At 44.6% G+C, this 14,422-nt stretch overlaps 1 protein-coding gene across 2 annotated transcripts; it reads right to left on the bottom strand.

Annotated features, from left to right (window-relative positions):
- Window positions 1-1,397: 1,397 nt before the first annotated feature.
- Window positions 1,398-10,584, bottom strand: RDH12 (retinol dehydrogenase 12; the record flags this gene model as incomplete). 2 transcript variants are annotated; one of them, XM_079913349.1, is made up of 7 exons in its annotated part: window positions 10,491-10,584; window positions 8,932-9,050; window positions 8,298-8,453; window positions 7,158-7,226; window positions 6,115-6,324; window positions 4,256-4,445; window positions 1,398-1,500 (listed from the first exon to the last, which is right to left on the bottom strand). In XM_079913349.1, exons 1-7 carry the CDS (start codon window positions 10,556-10,558, stop codon window positions 1,398-1,400), a joined length of 915 nt encoding a protein of 304 aa, XP_079769475.1. In that variant the 5' UTR covers window positions 10,559-10,584. The 2 variants fall into 2 exon arrangements, with proteins under 2 accessions (XP_079769475.1, XP_079769474.1); XM_079913348.1 differs by having other exon boundaries at window positions 7,158-7,262.
- Window positions 10,585-14,422: the final 3,838 nt, after the last annotated feature.

Consider the following 14,422-nt stretch of genomic DNA (forward strand, 5'->3'; position numbering starts at 1 on the left):
AATAACATAACTTCTTGGGTCAATTGGCTAAAAGATTTGGCATGTCTCTCTGCTCTTCTTGGAGAACTTCAGCACTTAAGGCAAGAAACAGGTCACCCAAGGCCACAGCAGAGGAGAGCAGGGAGGCCAAAAGAGAAAAGAGCTATGATTTTAGGCAGAGGGTTTATCAGAGCTTGGTTTTTCTGCATCTGTGTACCAAATTAAATGAAGTCCTCTACTACCTCTGGGCTTAATCTATAGTGAAGCTCAGCATCTGTATAATTTAAGTCACTCCTATCACTTCTTAGATAATCACATGTGAGAGCTGGAAGAAACTGGAGAAAATACTCAACTGAACCATCTTATTCTGCACCCAGAGGAGATATTATAAGAAGGTTATGGGTGGCTGGGTAGGGTGAGATAGTACTCATTAAACTTGGTTTTGGGACTTCCCTGGTGGTCCAGCGATTGAGACTCTGTGCCCCCAATGCAGGGGGCCCGGGTTTGATCTCCAGTGAAGGAACTTGATCCCACATGCTGCAACTAAAGATCCTGCACGCCACAACAAAGATCCCATACGCAGCAACAAAGACCCGGTGCAGCCAAATAAATAAATAAATAATAAAACAAAACAAAACAAAACAAAAACAACAACTTGGTTTCATTTCTCCCTTGCTACCCTGAGGGAATAAATAAGGCAATAAGGTGAATGTGCAGTCTTTATTTTCTCTAAAGATTGAGGTAAAAGGGAACTCTTTAGAAAAAGAAACCATCTACATTGAAAATGGGACGGTCCAAACTTACACAATATGTTAATTATATCTCAGTAAAGCTGAAAAAATCTGTTTTTAATTTTTTTTAAAGTACTGGAAAAAGAAAACAGGAAGGTCCAGCTTTACATCGTTGCTCCAGGATGCTCAGAGGAAGGAACTAAAATTGGCCAAGTTTGAGCCAAGATTTTCCTGAGTTGGTCCAGACTCCAGATTAATGTTTCAAAGAGGAAAGAGATCAAGAGTTTTTGAGTCTATAGTCCCTGGAAAGAAGTGACGTTGATGCTCCTGTCACCTCAGCTGGGCGTGCTAGCTGGTCTTGGTAAGGAAATTGACCCAATTTCCCAGGTTCTTCTGCCATCCCTGTGCCCAGCCTGGCATCTGCCCAGTCCTCCTGGTCCGAGAGGGTGGCCGACTCTGCAAGTCTTGGAGCAGAATACTCTGTAGGTGTGACTGTCTCGTGCCATGAGCCAGCCTCACGAGAGGGTTGGGTGTGCGAAGATTTCTAGAAGGGTCAGGAGTATCAGAGCAGGGCAGGATTCGCAACAGCAGCCAGCCAGGACAATCCTGCAGGGTGGGCCTTCTCCTCGGTCCCCTTTCCTTATGGCGTGGACTGAGCCTCATACAGCTGCGCCTATTCCACCAGCTCTACTCCCACTGGATTCCCAGCAGCTCACAGCTGACGTTCCACAAGCGCTCAGCCGTTTTGTTATTCCGGGCCCTTGGAGACACCCAAGTCTTCTTGCAGTCACTGGAGGGCATAGAAAGGGGGTGAACATCCAGGAGTGAAAATGGACAGTCTGGAAAAGTTTATGTCCTCTTCTTCAGAATATATTTCTAAATGTGTAATAAAATACATTAGATAAAAAGAAACTAACTGTATTGAAATGCAGTTTTAAAATATTTCCTTTTCTTTTTTGTACCGACTTTTAAAAAATTTTAATTTTATTGGAGTGTAGTTGATTTTCAATGTTGTGTTAGTTTCAGGTGTACCTCAAAGTGATTCAGTTATACATATACATATATTCATTTTTTTTAGATTCTTTGCTCATATAGGTTATCACAGAATACTGAGTAGAGTTCCCCGTGCTATACAGTAAGTCCTTGAGGGTTATCTATCTTATATAAAGTATAAAATATGTTAAAAACAATGTGTGGTATAGTAATGTGTTCTATTAGAAGAGCTAGCACTGGGTCTAATCACTACCAGATTTCAAAGTATTGGCGAGAAGTGACATCCTGAGGTATCTGCAACAATTGCAATGTGACATGAAATTATTTATAGTTTTCTTGGGGACAAAGTCACCGGTATCACTACTACTGCAGTTCACTTCCTACATTCATAATCAAAGGAAATGGCAAATTTCAGATGGAGGTTAGTGAAACTAAAGATGAAATTATCTTTCCATCCAGGTTTGAAGACCCCTTAAATTCTATCCACAGACCCCTTGTGTCCCATGAACCCGACTAAGCACCCCTGTTTTGTTTTGGGGTGAGCAGGTGAGGGGGGCTGGGGCAGAGCACACTGGTCATGGTGTTTTTCTTTAAATAGAAGTTTTGGACTTCCCTGATGGCACAGTGCTTAAGAATCTTCCTGCCAATGCAGGGGACACAGGTTCCAGCCCTGGTCCAGGAAGATCCCACATGCCGCGGAGCAACTAAGCCCACGTGCCACAACTACTGAGCTTGTGCTCTAGAGCCTGCGAGCCACAACTACTGAAGCTCACACACCTAGAGCCCGTGCTCTGCAACAAGAGAAGCCACCGCAATTAAGCCTGTGTGCCACTACGAAGAGTAGCCCCCCTCGCTGCAACTAGAGAAAGCCCACGCATAGCAATGAAGACACAACACAGCCAAAAATAAATTTTAAAAATTTTAAAATTAATTAAAAAAAAACTGGGATCATACTGTACCTAGTTTGGGGAGGATATCTTTCTCTTGTTAAAAGTGTACAATTTTAATTTTACAAGTAATGAATTAATATATAATCTTTAAAATTTATTTTTAAATAATAAAGGAATACCTGGAGTAAAAGGTTAAAATCCTCCTTCACACTGCCCCCCACCCCCCGACTCTTCCTCAAACTCCCTGGAAGTAACTACTACTGTGTAGTAGTTTGCTGTGTATCCTTTCAGACTGTTTTCTATGCATGTACAGTGAATAATTATATAGTTCTATATTTCATTTTTTTCTGATAATATTATATCACTAACATTTTCCCATTAATTGAATATTGTTCAAAAATACTTTTATATAGTGACTGTATTATATTTTATCACATGATTAAGGAGGGGTGTTAAACACCCAGACTCCAGGGCGGCATTGTCTAGTAGAAATATGATGCAAACTACAAATGTGAACCACATGTGTAACTTTAAATTTCCCAATAGAAATTTTAAAGTATTTTTTTAAAAAGTGAAAAGAAATAGGTGAAATTAATTTTGGTAGTACATTTTATTTAACCCAACATAGCCAAATTATTTCAGCATGTAATCAATACAAAAATTAACGAGCTATTTTACATTTCTGTTTTTCACACTATGTCTTCAAAATCTGCTGTACATTTCACACGCACAGTATGTCCCAGATTGGACTAGCCATATCTCAAGTGCTCGGTAGCCATATATGGCTAGTGGCAACCACACTGAACAGCACGGCTCTAGAGCCAGGCTGCCTGGGTTTAAATCCCAGGCCTACCGCTTATAAACTATATGACCCTGAGCAAGCTAATTTTTCTGTGCCTCAGTTTCTTCATCTGTAAAATGGGGACAATAATACGATCTACCTTTCAGAGTTGTGATGATTATACGAATTAATACACGTAAAACTTAGAAGAGTGCCAAACATGTTGTAAGAGCTCAAGCAACATTAGCTATGATCATTTATCCATTCCCCAATTGTTGGACACTGAGGCTATTTCCAATGCTTCCCTTAATAAATGGTGTACCAGTGAACCGTCTTGAACAAAGTGGGACAGAAAAGCAGACTGGGCTGGATCAAGTCATGGAATGGGAAGAAATGTAATCCTGGGCTTCCCTATATTCCCAGACTCTGATTGCCCATTGAGTTTGTGACAAACCTCAACATCAAAATGTCTATTTTTATGTTCCAACAGATAGTGCCAGTCTTCGCAGCTTTGGGAGAAGTGTCCCTAGAGTTCCCACTAGGGACAGGTGACTTTGCCCTGGAGTTTCGTGCTATGTGTCATTTAAAAATTCATGAAGGAAGTCAGCCAAAAGCTTCAAGGAAGAGAAAAAGGCTCTACAAAGACTTACCTGGAAATGTGGCACACAGGTTTGAAACAGAGCCATAAAACCAGTTTTTGCCATGTTTCAAATGTAAGTTTCCTTAGAAAAGTAACAGCATTTGGTCTACTGGCCCAACGTGAACCTGGATTCCCCCATCAGGCACAAACTTGGCCACTGCGGGTGCAAAGCCCAGGGAGTCCTATGCCTGCCTCACCATACACACAGGTGACGGGGAGAACGCATGCGGCCTCTGCGCACCTGAAGTACTTGCCGCTCAGGGGCTCCAAGCCCTCAGCCAGGGCGCAGTGCAGGCTGGTCTGGGCCCCCTCCCTTGCCGTCTTGAGGAAGGGGGAGAAGAGCTGCCAGAGCAGGCACAGCAGGAAGGAGTGTCGGACCAGTTCGGAGCGGACGATGCCTGGGTGCACTGCGTAGGTGGTGACCCCCGTGCCTAGGGCAAAAAGGGCACAGTTAGACCAGAGACACACTCCGAGGCCGGGGAAACAGCTCATCTCCTGCAGCAACATGCACGATTGAGAAGAAAGGACTTGGGAAACAGAACCCCAGTGTTCAGAAGACACCACCTCTAGCCAGGTAGGATCTCATGAGTAATTAATTGATCTTATCCAGAAAGATCTACAGCCTTCTCAGCCTTCTATGCTCCAAAAGGAATGCTTGGTTGAACATCCTTCTATTTTAGTGTCATCTTAATCTGTGGCTTAAATGGTATCTTTGGAATTTCTATTGGAGGGTCTTAGGGGCAGCAATCCTGTTAGAAGGTAGGAAGCTAGGACCTTGTTGTGAATTGCATTTGCCGGGCAAGCACATTTTATGAGGTGTAGATTGAGGGGTGTTGATGGAAATGATGAGAGTTAACATGCCCCCAAGACACCCCTGCCGCCTCCACTGTTTTTAGTACTTATTACGTACAAGGGCTGTGCTACATGTTTTAAGTGTTATCTCATTTGACTCTCAAAGAGGTTCATGAGGTAGGTAATATTAAGAAGCCCATTTACAGCTGAGGAAACCGAGTTCTCATCACAGACAGGTTAAGTAAATTGCCCAAGGTCACACCTGGCTGGTTGCAGGGCCAAGGTCTGAACCTCGATGTAGAGTAAAGAGCATAGACTTCTGAGCTAGATTGCCTGGAGTTGAATCCTGGCTCGCCTCGGAATTAATATATCTTGCTCGGGCAAGTTTCTCAAGATATCTGCGCCTACCTCTTCTTTTGTAGGGAGGGGAAAAATCATAGCACCTACCTCATAGGAATAGTGTATTCAATGAGTTGAGACACAGATAGTATACAGCACACACAAACTCTCAATTATTGTTGTCATTATTAGTATTCATTTAAATGATTACCCTATTCTTCTACTTTCTGCATTCTGATAGTAAATACCGTTTTCCCCAAACTCTGGCTTACTCACTGTAGCAAATGGTCCTCCAGATTCACAGATGTCAGTGTCAGAAGCTCAGCAAAAACTCCAGGGCAGCACAGAATCATAGGATCAAGAGTGGCCTCACCTCATTTTACAGTTGAGGGGAGAAGTCAAGGGAGGTTAAAGGGACATGTTTGTAGACACACGTGGCTACTATGTGGTAGAGCAAGAACTCAGACCCAAGTATCTGAAACCCTGACTCCAGGCAGTGAGTGGCGGCTCTGTAGCTCAGCTCACCCTGTAAACCTCAGCAACTGGCACAGCAAAGGAAGCACCTGGCTTAAAGCAGAGTCCCCACTTTCCAGTCCTCACTCCTTCACTTGCCATATAATCTAGGGCCGGCCGCTTCTTTGGACTTCAGTTTGGACCCATAAAATAGTGAAAACAATACCTACTCTGCCTGTTGCAAGAGGTTGTTGTGAAAAATCAGATGAGATGATAAATATGAAATAAGATGTGACAAAGCACATAAGGTTTATAGGTTCCTGACCTCTGTCCAGTTTTAAGCTTCCCAAGGGCAAGGACTCTGTTTTTACTCAGTTTTATAACCTCATTCTCCTTAGTGCACAGAGCTGCCACTGAAATGTGCACGTTTGACATCCTGACTTCAGAAGTTTCTGTGAACCTCTAATCTGGACTGAAGCCCCTGCTTCTTAACCCTGGCCCTTTCTCTAGACTTACCTTGGAGCCTCTTGGCCAGCTCACGAGTAAAGAGCACATTGGCCAGCTTGCTGTGGCAATAAGCAAAACCCCGGTTGTAGGACTTCTCACCCTGGAGGTCATGGAAGCGAATCTTGCCAGCATGGTGGACCACTGATGACAGGTTCACCACCCGTGCAGGAGCGGACTCCTTCAGCTGCCCCAGGAGCAAGTGGGTGAGAAGGAAGTGGCCTGTGAGGAGAGCCAGCAGAGGAGATTGAAGAGTGGAACAGCAGCCTGGGCTCGGGGTGTGGGAGCTGATGTATGACAGGGCTTCATCACTAGCTCACTATCTTCTGGGTGTGAACATTTTGATACCATGAGTAACAGTGTTAATGGTCAGTCAGTCTGAGTTAGTGGAGTCCTCAAGGCAAGGGCCAGAGCTGGACTCCAGGTAAGGCAATATATACATAATCTGTTGTTATTTGTTCCTGTTTCCTTGCCCCGGTCAGGAGCAACTGCTAGCTTCTGACATCCCCCGTCTGGTTATGATCACACAACTGTGGGCATGTACAGAAGGAAGGTTGGAATAGTCAGGGAAAATAACTTTTGCCGAGGATCAGAGAACCTGTTCTGTGATCCCCTCACTAGAGCCATTGCCTCGAGCTGTGAACACTAGCCTCTCTCATACCTCAAGTCCTCAAGGTCTGCCTCCACGATGGACCAACCCTTGCTTGCTTGGTCCTCAGTTATAGATATGACCCCCGCTCCAGCCAGACACGGACTTCTCCCCCACTCCTGACCCTGCTTGGCAAGTCTTGCATTACCACAGTCCCATCCAAGAAGGACCTTCTTCTTCCTGGTATCTCCTATGTTTGGGGTTTCTTAACGGTATGAGTAGGATAAGCTCTCTTTTTTGTACTGGTTAGGAGAGAGATAGTGAAAGAAAAACCAATACCTCCAGTCTAGCAGAATCTTGGTCTCTATGAGGACCAGTGGAGATCCTCAGCACTGGTACAGGGTCATCTCCCTACAGAGAACATGATGGCATATGCCTCGCTTTTCACTCACTCTAAGATACTCACCCAGGTGGTTGACTCCCAGGTGGGTTTCAAAGCCATCAGCTGTCTTGGAATATGGGCACATCATCACTCCTGCATTGTTGATCAGAATATGAAGCTGCTTTTCCTCTAAAGAGCACAACCAAGGAGACCATGTGGTTAGCAAGGAGTCAGCTAGCTGCCAGTCCTGAGTATTTGTTCCTTGCGTTTGGACCTATCTCAGTGATATTCAGTAGCCACTGTCATTGGGTTTCTAATTTTATATATATATATAAATTTATTTATTTATTTTTGGCTACGTTGGGTCTTTGTTGCTGCACATGGGCTTTCTCTAGTTGTGGCGAGCAGGGGCTACTCTTCATTGCGGTGTGCGGGCTTCTCATTGTGGTGGCTTCTCTTGTTGTGGAGCACAGCCTCTAGGTGCATAGGCTTCAGTAGTTGTGGCACGTGGGCTCAGTAGCTGTGGCTCGCGGGCTCTAGAGCACAGGCTCAGTAGTTGTGGCACACGGGCTTAGTTGCTCCGTGGCATGTGGGATCTTCCTGGACCAGGGCTCGAACCCGTGTCCCCCGCATTGGCAGGCGGATTCTTAACCACTGCACCACCAGGGAAGTCCTGGGTTTCTAATTTTAGTTGCTGTTATCTTCCTGGACACCATTCATTCATTCATCCATTCATTCAGCAAATGTGTACTTAGTACTGACTCTGAGCTGGGCTGGGCACCGGGCATACAGTGGTAAAATAAGGCAGACATGGTTCCTGTCCCTCATGGATTTCATAGTCCTTGACAGAAGATGGTCATTTTCCAAGATACAGAAGAATATTGGCAGCAGCACAACTTCCCCTTGTGCCTACGGCCACAGAAGTTTGATTCTCAGGATGAAAGAAGAGAGTGGCATCAGGGCCACACCTCGATGGCAAGGTACAAGCCCAGGCAGGGAGCTGTCACCTCCACCATTCCCACTGCTGAGGCAAGGAGGTGAAAAGGATCCTGCCCAGCCTGTCCACCCGCCATCCCCGTGCCAATTCCCTGCCCTGCTGGTTCGTGTGGCAGAACCTGTGCAGTGGAATCCATGATGGGTCTGATGTAAAGGTCAGAGCTGGTCCAGGGTGGAGCAGCCACTCCCATACCCAGCTTCCTGCCTTTCTAACCCCCAGGGCCTCACCTGCCCGGAAGCCCTCAGCAAAGGCTCGGATGGATTTGGTATCAGCTAGGTCCAGTTTCCGTACCAGCACCTGGGAGTTCTTTGTATCAGCTCGGATTTCACTGGCAGCAGACTCCCCCTTCAGTACATCTCGGCAGGCAATGTATACTCGGGCTCCTGGGGCCAAAACAAACAGGCAGCAATGTGTTCAGACCCTGGGCTGAAGAAGAGTCTAGTGAGTGAGTTTGGGACTGGTGGACAGAGCATTCCCCGCACCATCCCTAAAGCCGTGAGTGGCTAAATTGCCGCTTCCAGATTCTCCTTGCTATCAGCTTAACCCCAGGCTGGGAACCCTGGTTTTTACACCCTGATATTTTACATGGCTTAGGATCTCCTTTTAGAATAACTGACCTGACCAATATTATACACGGACATCATTGTTTTCCTTACTTTATATAAATAGGGAAGGAGCAGGAAGGAAGGAAAGTTTAAGCCACAGAGTAAGTTGGTGTCACAGCTGGACTTGAATCCCAGGTTCCTTGAGTTCCTGACCAGAATTTCTAAGCCCAGGAGGAAAGATAAGGGAACATGAGTAGAGTTCCTAGTGAGAAAGACAGGAGGTGCTGCCCTGTGGAAATGGAAAGGAAGGACTTGCCTCTGCGAGCAAGCTCTCTGGCTGTCTCCTTGCCGATGCCTGTGTTGGCACCGGTGATCACCACCACCTTCCCGGGAAGCTGCACGTTTGTTCCACAGACCCCACCAGCAAAGAACTTCCTACAGGCAAGAGAAACAAAACATTTATGCACCATCCTTTCCAATCCCAGACTGAGATACATAAAATCCACCCAGCCTCAAAGAGGGATTTCTTTTTGTTGCTGTCAGGAGACTTAAAGAAGCTAATCTTCAGGGGACAGCGTCTCCCCAGTGGGCAAGGCAGTCTCCTGCTTATCAGCTCAGCTTGGGAGGTCACGTGCCCGGAAGCTACAAATGATCATGTGGGCAAACAGAATAAGTTCTCTTGAGCCAGGGCCAATGGTTCCTTGTTAAACAACAAAGATACCTCGCTCCTATCTCTAGAGGTTCCCAGAGGTCATCTTCCTTCTCTATCCTGCCCTTAAAACACGAGGGGGATGGGCATTAGTGGAATCAGTGGTCCTGACCCCTCACCTTCAATAAGCATCAATGGTGAATAACTGATGAACAGCACCTCCAGGGTCCCATATAGAAATACGGCTCTTGGGCTGCCTCTCCAGTTTTAGAGAGCCAGAATATTCTGCCATCCCACTAGAGATTTCATACTCGCCATCCATGCACAGAGAGAAAACCTCCCTTGTTCAGACCTCTGTGCAGAGAGCATCTTTTTACATAGAGTTGACTTGATAAGTTCCCAAAAATAGGACGGGAGGAAGTAAAGCTAACATCACCTGAGCATCATCCAACTGCCAAGCACTAGGCTAGGCATTTTCCAAGGGAATTTAATTCTCTCAACCACTCTGTTATTATCCCCACATTACAGTGGAGAAAGCTGAGGCTCAGAGAAGTTCAAGTCACTTGCTAATGGTGGCAAAACTGGAACCCAAACCCAGCTTTCTATGACGGGACCTAGAGCAACACTCTGTCTCTGATATGTCCATTTAACCTTCTTTATCATCAACAATTTAAAAGTTCTCTACTCATAACACACATTTCTTTGACATCTCCAGAAATCTTCCACAGCAAAAGAGCCAACCCAAAACGTTAGTTGAGGATAGTCTCAAAGGGAAGAGAGTGTGTTCCCTTCCCCAGATGCCTGGTACTTAACAACTGAGTCCCTCGGCAATGACCACCCACCGTAATGCAGCAGGGCCACCTTGACTAGGGACGGTGAAGAAAGGGAGACCTTCAGAGGAACCCAAGGGAATGGAGTGAAAGAGCAAGGACTCCCCCATAAGATGTCTGTCAAGCTACTTAACAGAGTCATCCACTCAGCCTTCCACTAGCATCAGAATTCAAACCCGCCCCTCCTCTCCCAGCCCCAGGTGCTTCCTTCTCGTTTCCCACCACAATATTCATAACTACCTCCTTCCTTCCTGCCTTTCCTGCCTGACTTTCTCTCCCTTGGCCTCCATCCCTTTCTCTTCCTTCAGCAGCTAAGAACTCATCTTCTTACAAGCTCCGTGGCTCCCAATTCAGGGCTTTGTAAACTATTAAATGAGTTACTGAATTAAGACAAACCTGATGGATGGAGCTGTCACATACAGGAAAGAAAGGAAGGAGGTGAGCAGTCCCAAGAAAACCAGCATCTTTTCAACTTCTTTAGTTGCTGCTGCTTTACCAAGAGCAACTTTGACTCCAACTCTGGCTCAGGCTCCACCTGGTCTGGCTCCAACTCTTGCCTGCTTCTTGCTGCTTCTCTTTCCTCCAGCTCCTCTCGCTCCTGGGTGTTCAGCAACAGCCTGGCTCTAAGCGTAGCCCAGAATCCTATTTAAATCCGAGAGCTGTCAGAGCACAGCCTGCTGGGAGATGTAGTCCTGGGAGAGAAGGATGGAGAAAAGAGCAGAGCCTCACACTTACCGGCGAAGAGAATGAGGGGAGATGGAGAACTGCCCCTAACTTTCCCACCCTCAGTCATTTCTCTTATCTAGGGAATGTGTTCCCTCCACCACCCTCACTTCCACTCCTGCAAAATAGAATATTTTTAACTTTAGCAGCAGACCCCATGATACTTGAAATACAGTGTGATTAAAATAGACAGACAAGGAAGAAACCCCCAGGAGAGAGGTGAGAGAATTCAGGAGAGTGTTTCCCTTGGTGGGGAAGGGGTAGAGACTGGGGTGGGGTATGTTGGGATCTCCTGGGGGGGGTGCTGGTAGTGTTCTGTTCTTTGGGGGATTGCTATTACACAGGTGTGCTCACTTTGTGAAAATTCACTGAGTCACACACTTGATGCGTGCACTTGACTGTGTTTTATGTTCTGTTTCAATGAAGTTAACACACACATGTATCATACATGCCAAAGAAAAGGTATAGTGTTTCAGTGCACGGGCTCTTAGCATGGACTTCTTGGTTCAAATCTCAGCTGAACTGCTTACCAGATGGGTGGCCCTGGGCAAGTTACTAAACCTCTCTGTTAACTCACTTTCCTCACTTGCATAATGGCATGATAAAATATACACCTACCTTTTAAAGTATTAAATTAATTAAATAGGTAGGAAATTTGAGACGGAGACTAGCACATTGTAGACACTGTATAAAAGTTGGCTGTTCAGGGACTTCTCTGGTGGCACAGTGGTTAAGAATCCGCCTGCCAATGCAGGGGACACCTGTTCAAGCACTGGTCTGGGAAGATCCCACATGCCGTGGAGCAGCTGAGCCTGTGTGCCACAACTACTGAGCCTGCGCTCCAGAGCCCGCAAGCCACAACTACTGAAGCCCACACGCCACAACTACTGAGGCCCGGGAGCCTAGAGCCCATGCTCCACAACAAGAGAAGCCCCTGCAATGAGAAGCCCGCACACCACAACAAAGAGTAGCCCCCACTCGCCGCAACTAAAGCCCGCACGCAGCAACGAAGACCCAAAGAAGCCAAAACATAAACAAATTTAAAAAAAAAAGAAAAAAGTTGAGCTTCCCTGGTGGTCCAGTGGTTAAGATTCCGCACCTCCACTGCAGGGGGAACAGTTTCCCTGGTCAGGGAACTAAGATCCCTGGTCTGGGAACTAAGATCCCGCATGCTGTGCAGCAAGGCCAAAAAATATATATATTATATAGAGAGAGTTGGCTGTTATGATTAGCTGTATTGATTTCTGTCCTACTTGCTTTATTCAAGGGTTTAGTGTAGAAAAGGGAGACATAATGGATGTTTCAGTTGAATACTATTAAAAATGACGGGAAAGACGAGAAACAAACCAAGCAGAAACTCTCAGTGCCCTCTGGAGGTGTGTGAGGGGATGGGAGGAGGATACGTAGGGTTCACAGCCTTTGCTCACTCAGTATTCCTCTCCTGGACATGACTCCAAGAGTCATGCCCCAGATCTGCTCCTTCCTGCAAAGCTAGAGGAGGCTCCAAGAAGACACGAGTGATGAAAGAAGACTCCTGTGGCAGGCAGGTGCTCACTCCTTCATTCATTGATTCATCCATCCATTTAACACACACTTACTGAGCATTTCCTGGTTCCATTCCTGCCCCTTGCAAATCCCAAGAACCTGATGAACAGAACAAGGAGTAGTCAGATCATTCCCAAGGGGAATCCCTCTTGACTCCCAAATTGCCTCTCCCATCTCTTCGTGCTTCTCCTGCTCTGGGTCCAGTTCACTGCAGCAATGTCAGCTGCAAATACTGCAGAGTCCCTGAAGCCCCTGAGGGGAACTTTCTGCTGGTGTTCCCCAATGCCTTCCTCCTAGTGGATGTCTGCTGGGCAGACATCCTTAAACTCAGTGAATACACACTTAAGATTTGTGCATTTCACTGTATTTCACCCAGCACAACCAAATAAATAAATAAAATAGATATTTAAAATTAAAAAAAGATATATTGTACAACACAGTGAATATAGCCAATATTTTATAACTATAAATGGAGTATAACTTTTAAAAATTGTGAATCACTATATTGTACACCTGTAACATATAACATTGTACATCAACTGTACTTGAATAAAATAAAATTTAAAAAATCTAATTGCCACAAAGATCACAAAGTCCAGAAACTTATATTTTTATTAACTAACTGCCTGACATGCTTAATGATATTTTTTCTCTATTTTTTGGCTGCATAGTTCTGATGGCCTCTTGCTGTGACAATGATTTTCTAAATACCATTTTCCATAGACAGAATTAAAAGATAGTTCAGCCTTACCTCTATCATGGATGACCAAATTTGTTTAAAAAAATTTTTATTTTTAGGGTTACAGAGAAGTTGCAAAAATAGTACTGAAAGATCCCATGTACCCTTCATACAGCTTCCCCTAATGTTAACATCTTAAATAATTTTAGTACAATGATTAAAATTAGAAAATTAACATTTGTATAATAATAGTAAGTAAACTGAAGGACTTATTCTATTTTCACCAGTTTTCCCACTAATGTTCCATTTCTTGAACAGAATCTAACTCAGGACCCCACACTGCATTTAGTTGTTAGGTACAATGGCACGTTTGAAGAGTACTGGCCAGTTATTTTGTAGAATGCCTCTAAATTTGGGTTGTCTGATGTTTTCTCATGCTTAGATTGAGGTTTTATTCAAATTTGTTTTGAATTATTGATAGTTGCATAAATTATGCGCTTTCATACACAGTCACATACACTCGTGGTTTGTAGTATTGCCGCCCTAGAAACGGAAATTCTGATCAATTATTTTTCATGTATTCACACCAAAAAAACAAGAAAAAATGGTACATTTGTAATTGTATGTGCTGCATTATTGAATAATTTCCATTTTGACTGGGCATTGATGAGAACAAAACAGTCCACATTCCACTTACCTTTTACACTTCTGATGATTGGAAGAATTTTCCACTGATTAGCTTCTAGCTCCATACATTTCAAATCTTATTACTGGTGTCCTATCCACATACTTACAGTGCTGGGCACCATCGGACCACATTCATACTATGATATGACATCTGGCTCCCCTACACCCACCCCTAACAATCAACATGGAGATTTCTTTTCAGAGCAGTGAAAAGCAAAACATAAGTTTAAGGTCTCATCAATTCACTCTGCCACATTTATTTTAACAATCCTTGATCACTGTGTTACATTTTAATGATAAGATGTAATCAAATGTTAGTGAAATCATCCCATCTTTTGATTTTACATAAAGTTGGCTTAGATCCTTTTCCTATATCTATTGGGAAGACCAACAATCAATCTCCCAAAGATTTCTGTGAATTCACACATTGTGTGATTTTTCCAAGATTTGGGAAAATGGAGGGGGTTTATAATTCAGCAACATAATTGACTTAATACTAAACTTTAAACAGCCCTTTCTTAAAGTCCTTTGGTTACCCTGACACTGAAAAATTTTCACTGGTTACTTTTATCTATAAACTCTAGTTCCTGACATGTTTCTTACTAGTACTACTCTTCTTTTCTTCCTCCCCTCCCCCTCTTCTTCTTTTCCTCCCCCCTCCCCCCTTCGCCCTACCTCCCCTCCCCCTCCTCCT

Source organism: Stenella coeruleoalba, assembly GCF_951394435.1.
Source record: "Stenella coeruleoalba genome assembly, chromosome: 2".
Taxonomy (NCBI): domain Eukaryota; kingdom Metazoa; phylum Chordata; class Mammalia; order Artiodactyla; family Delphinidae; genus Stenella; species Stenella coeruleoalba.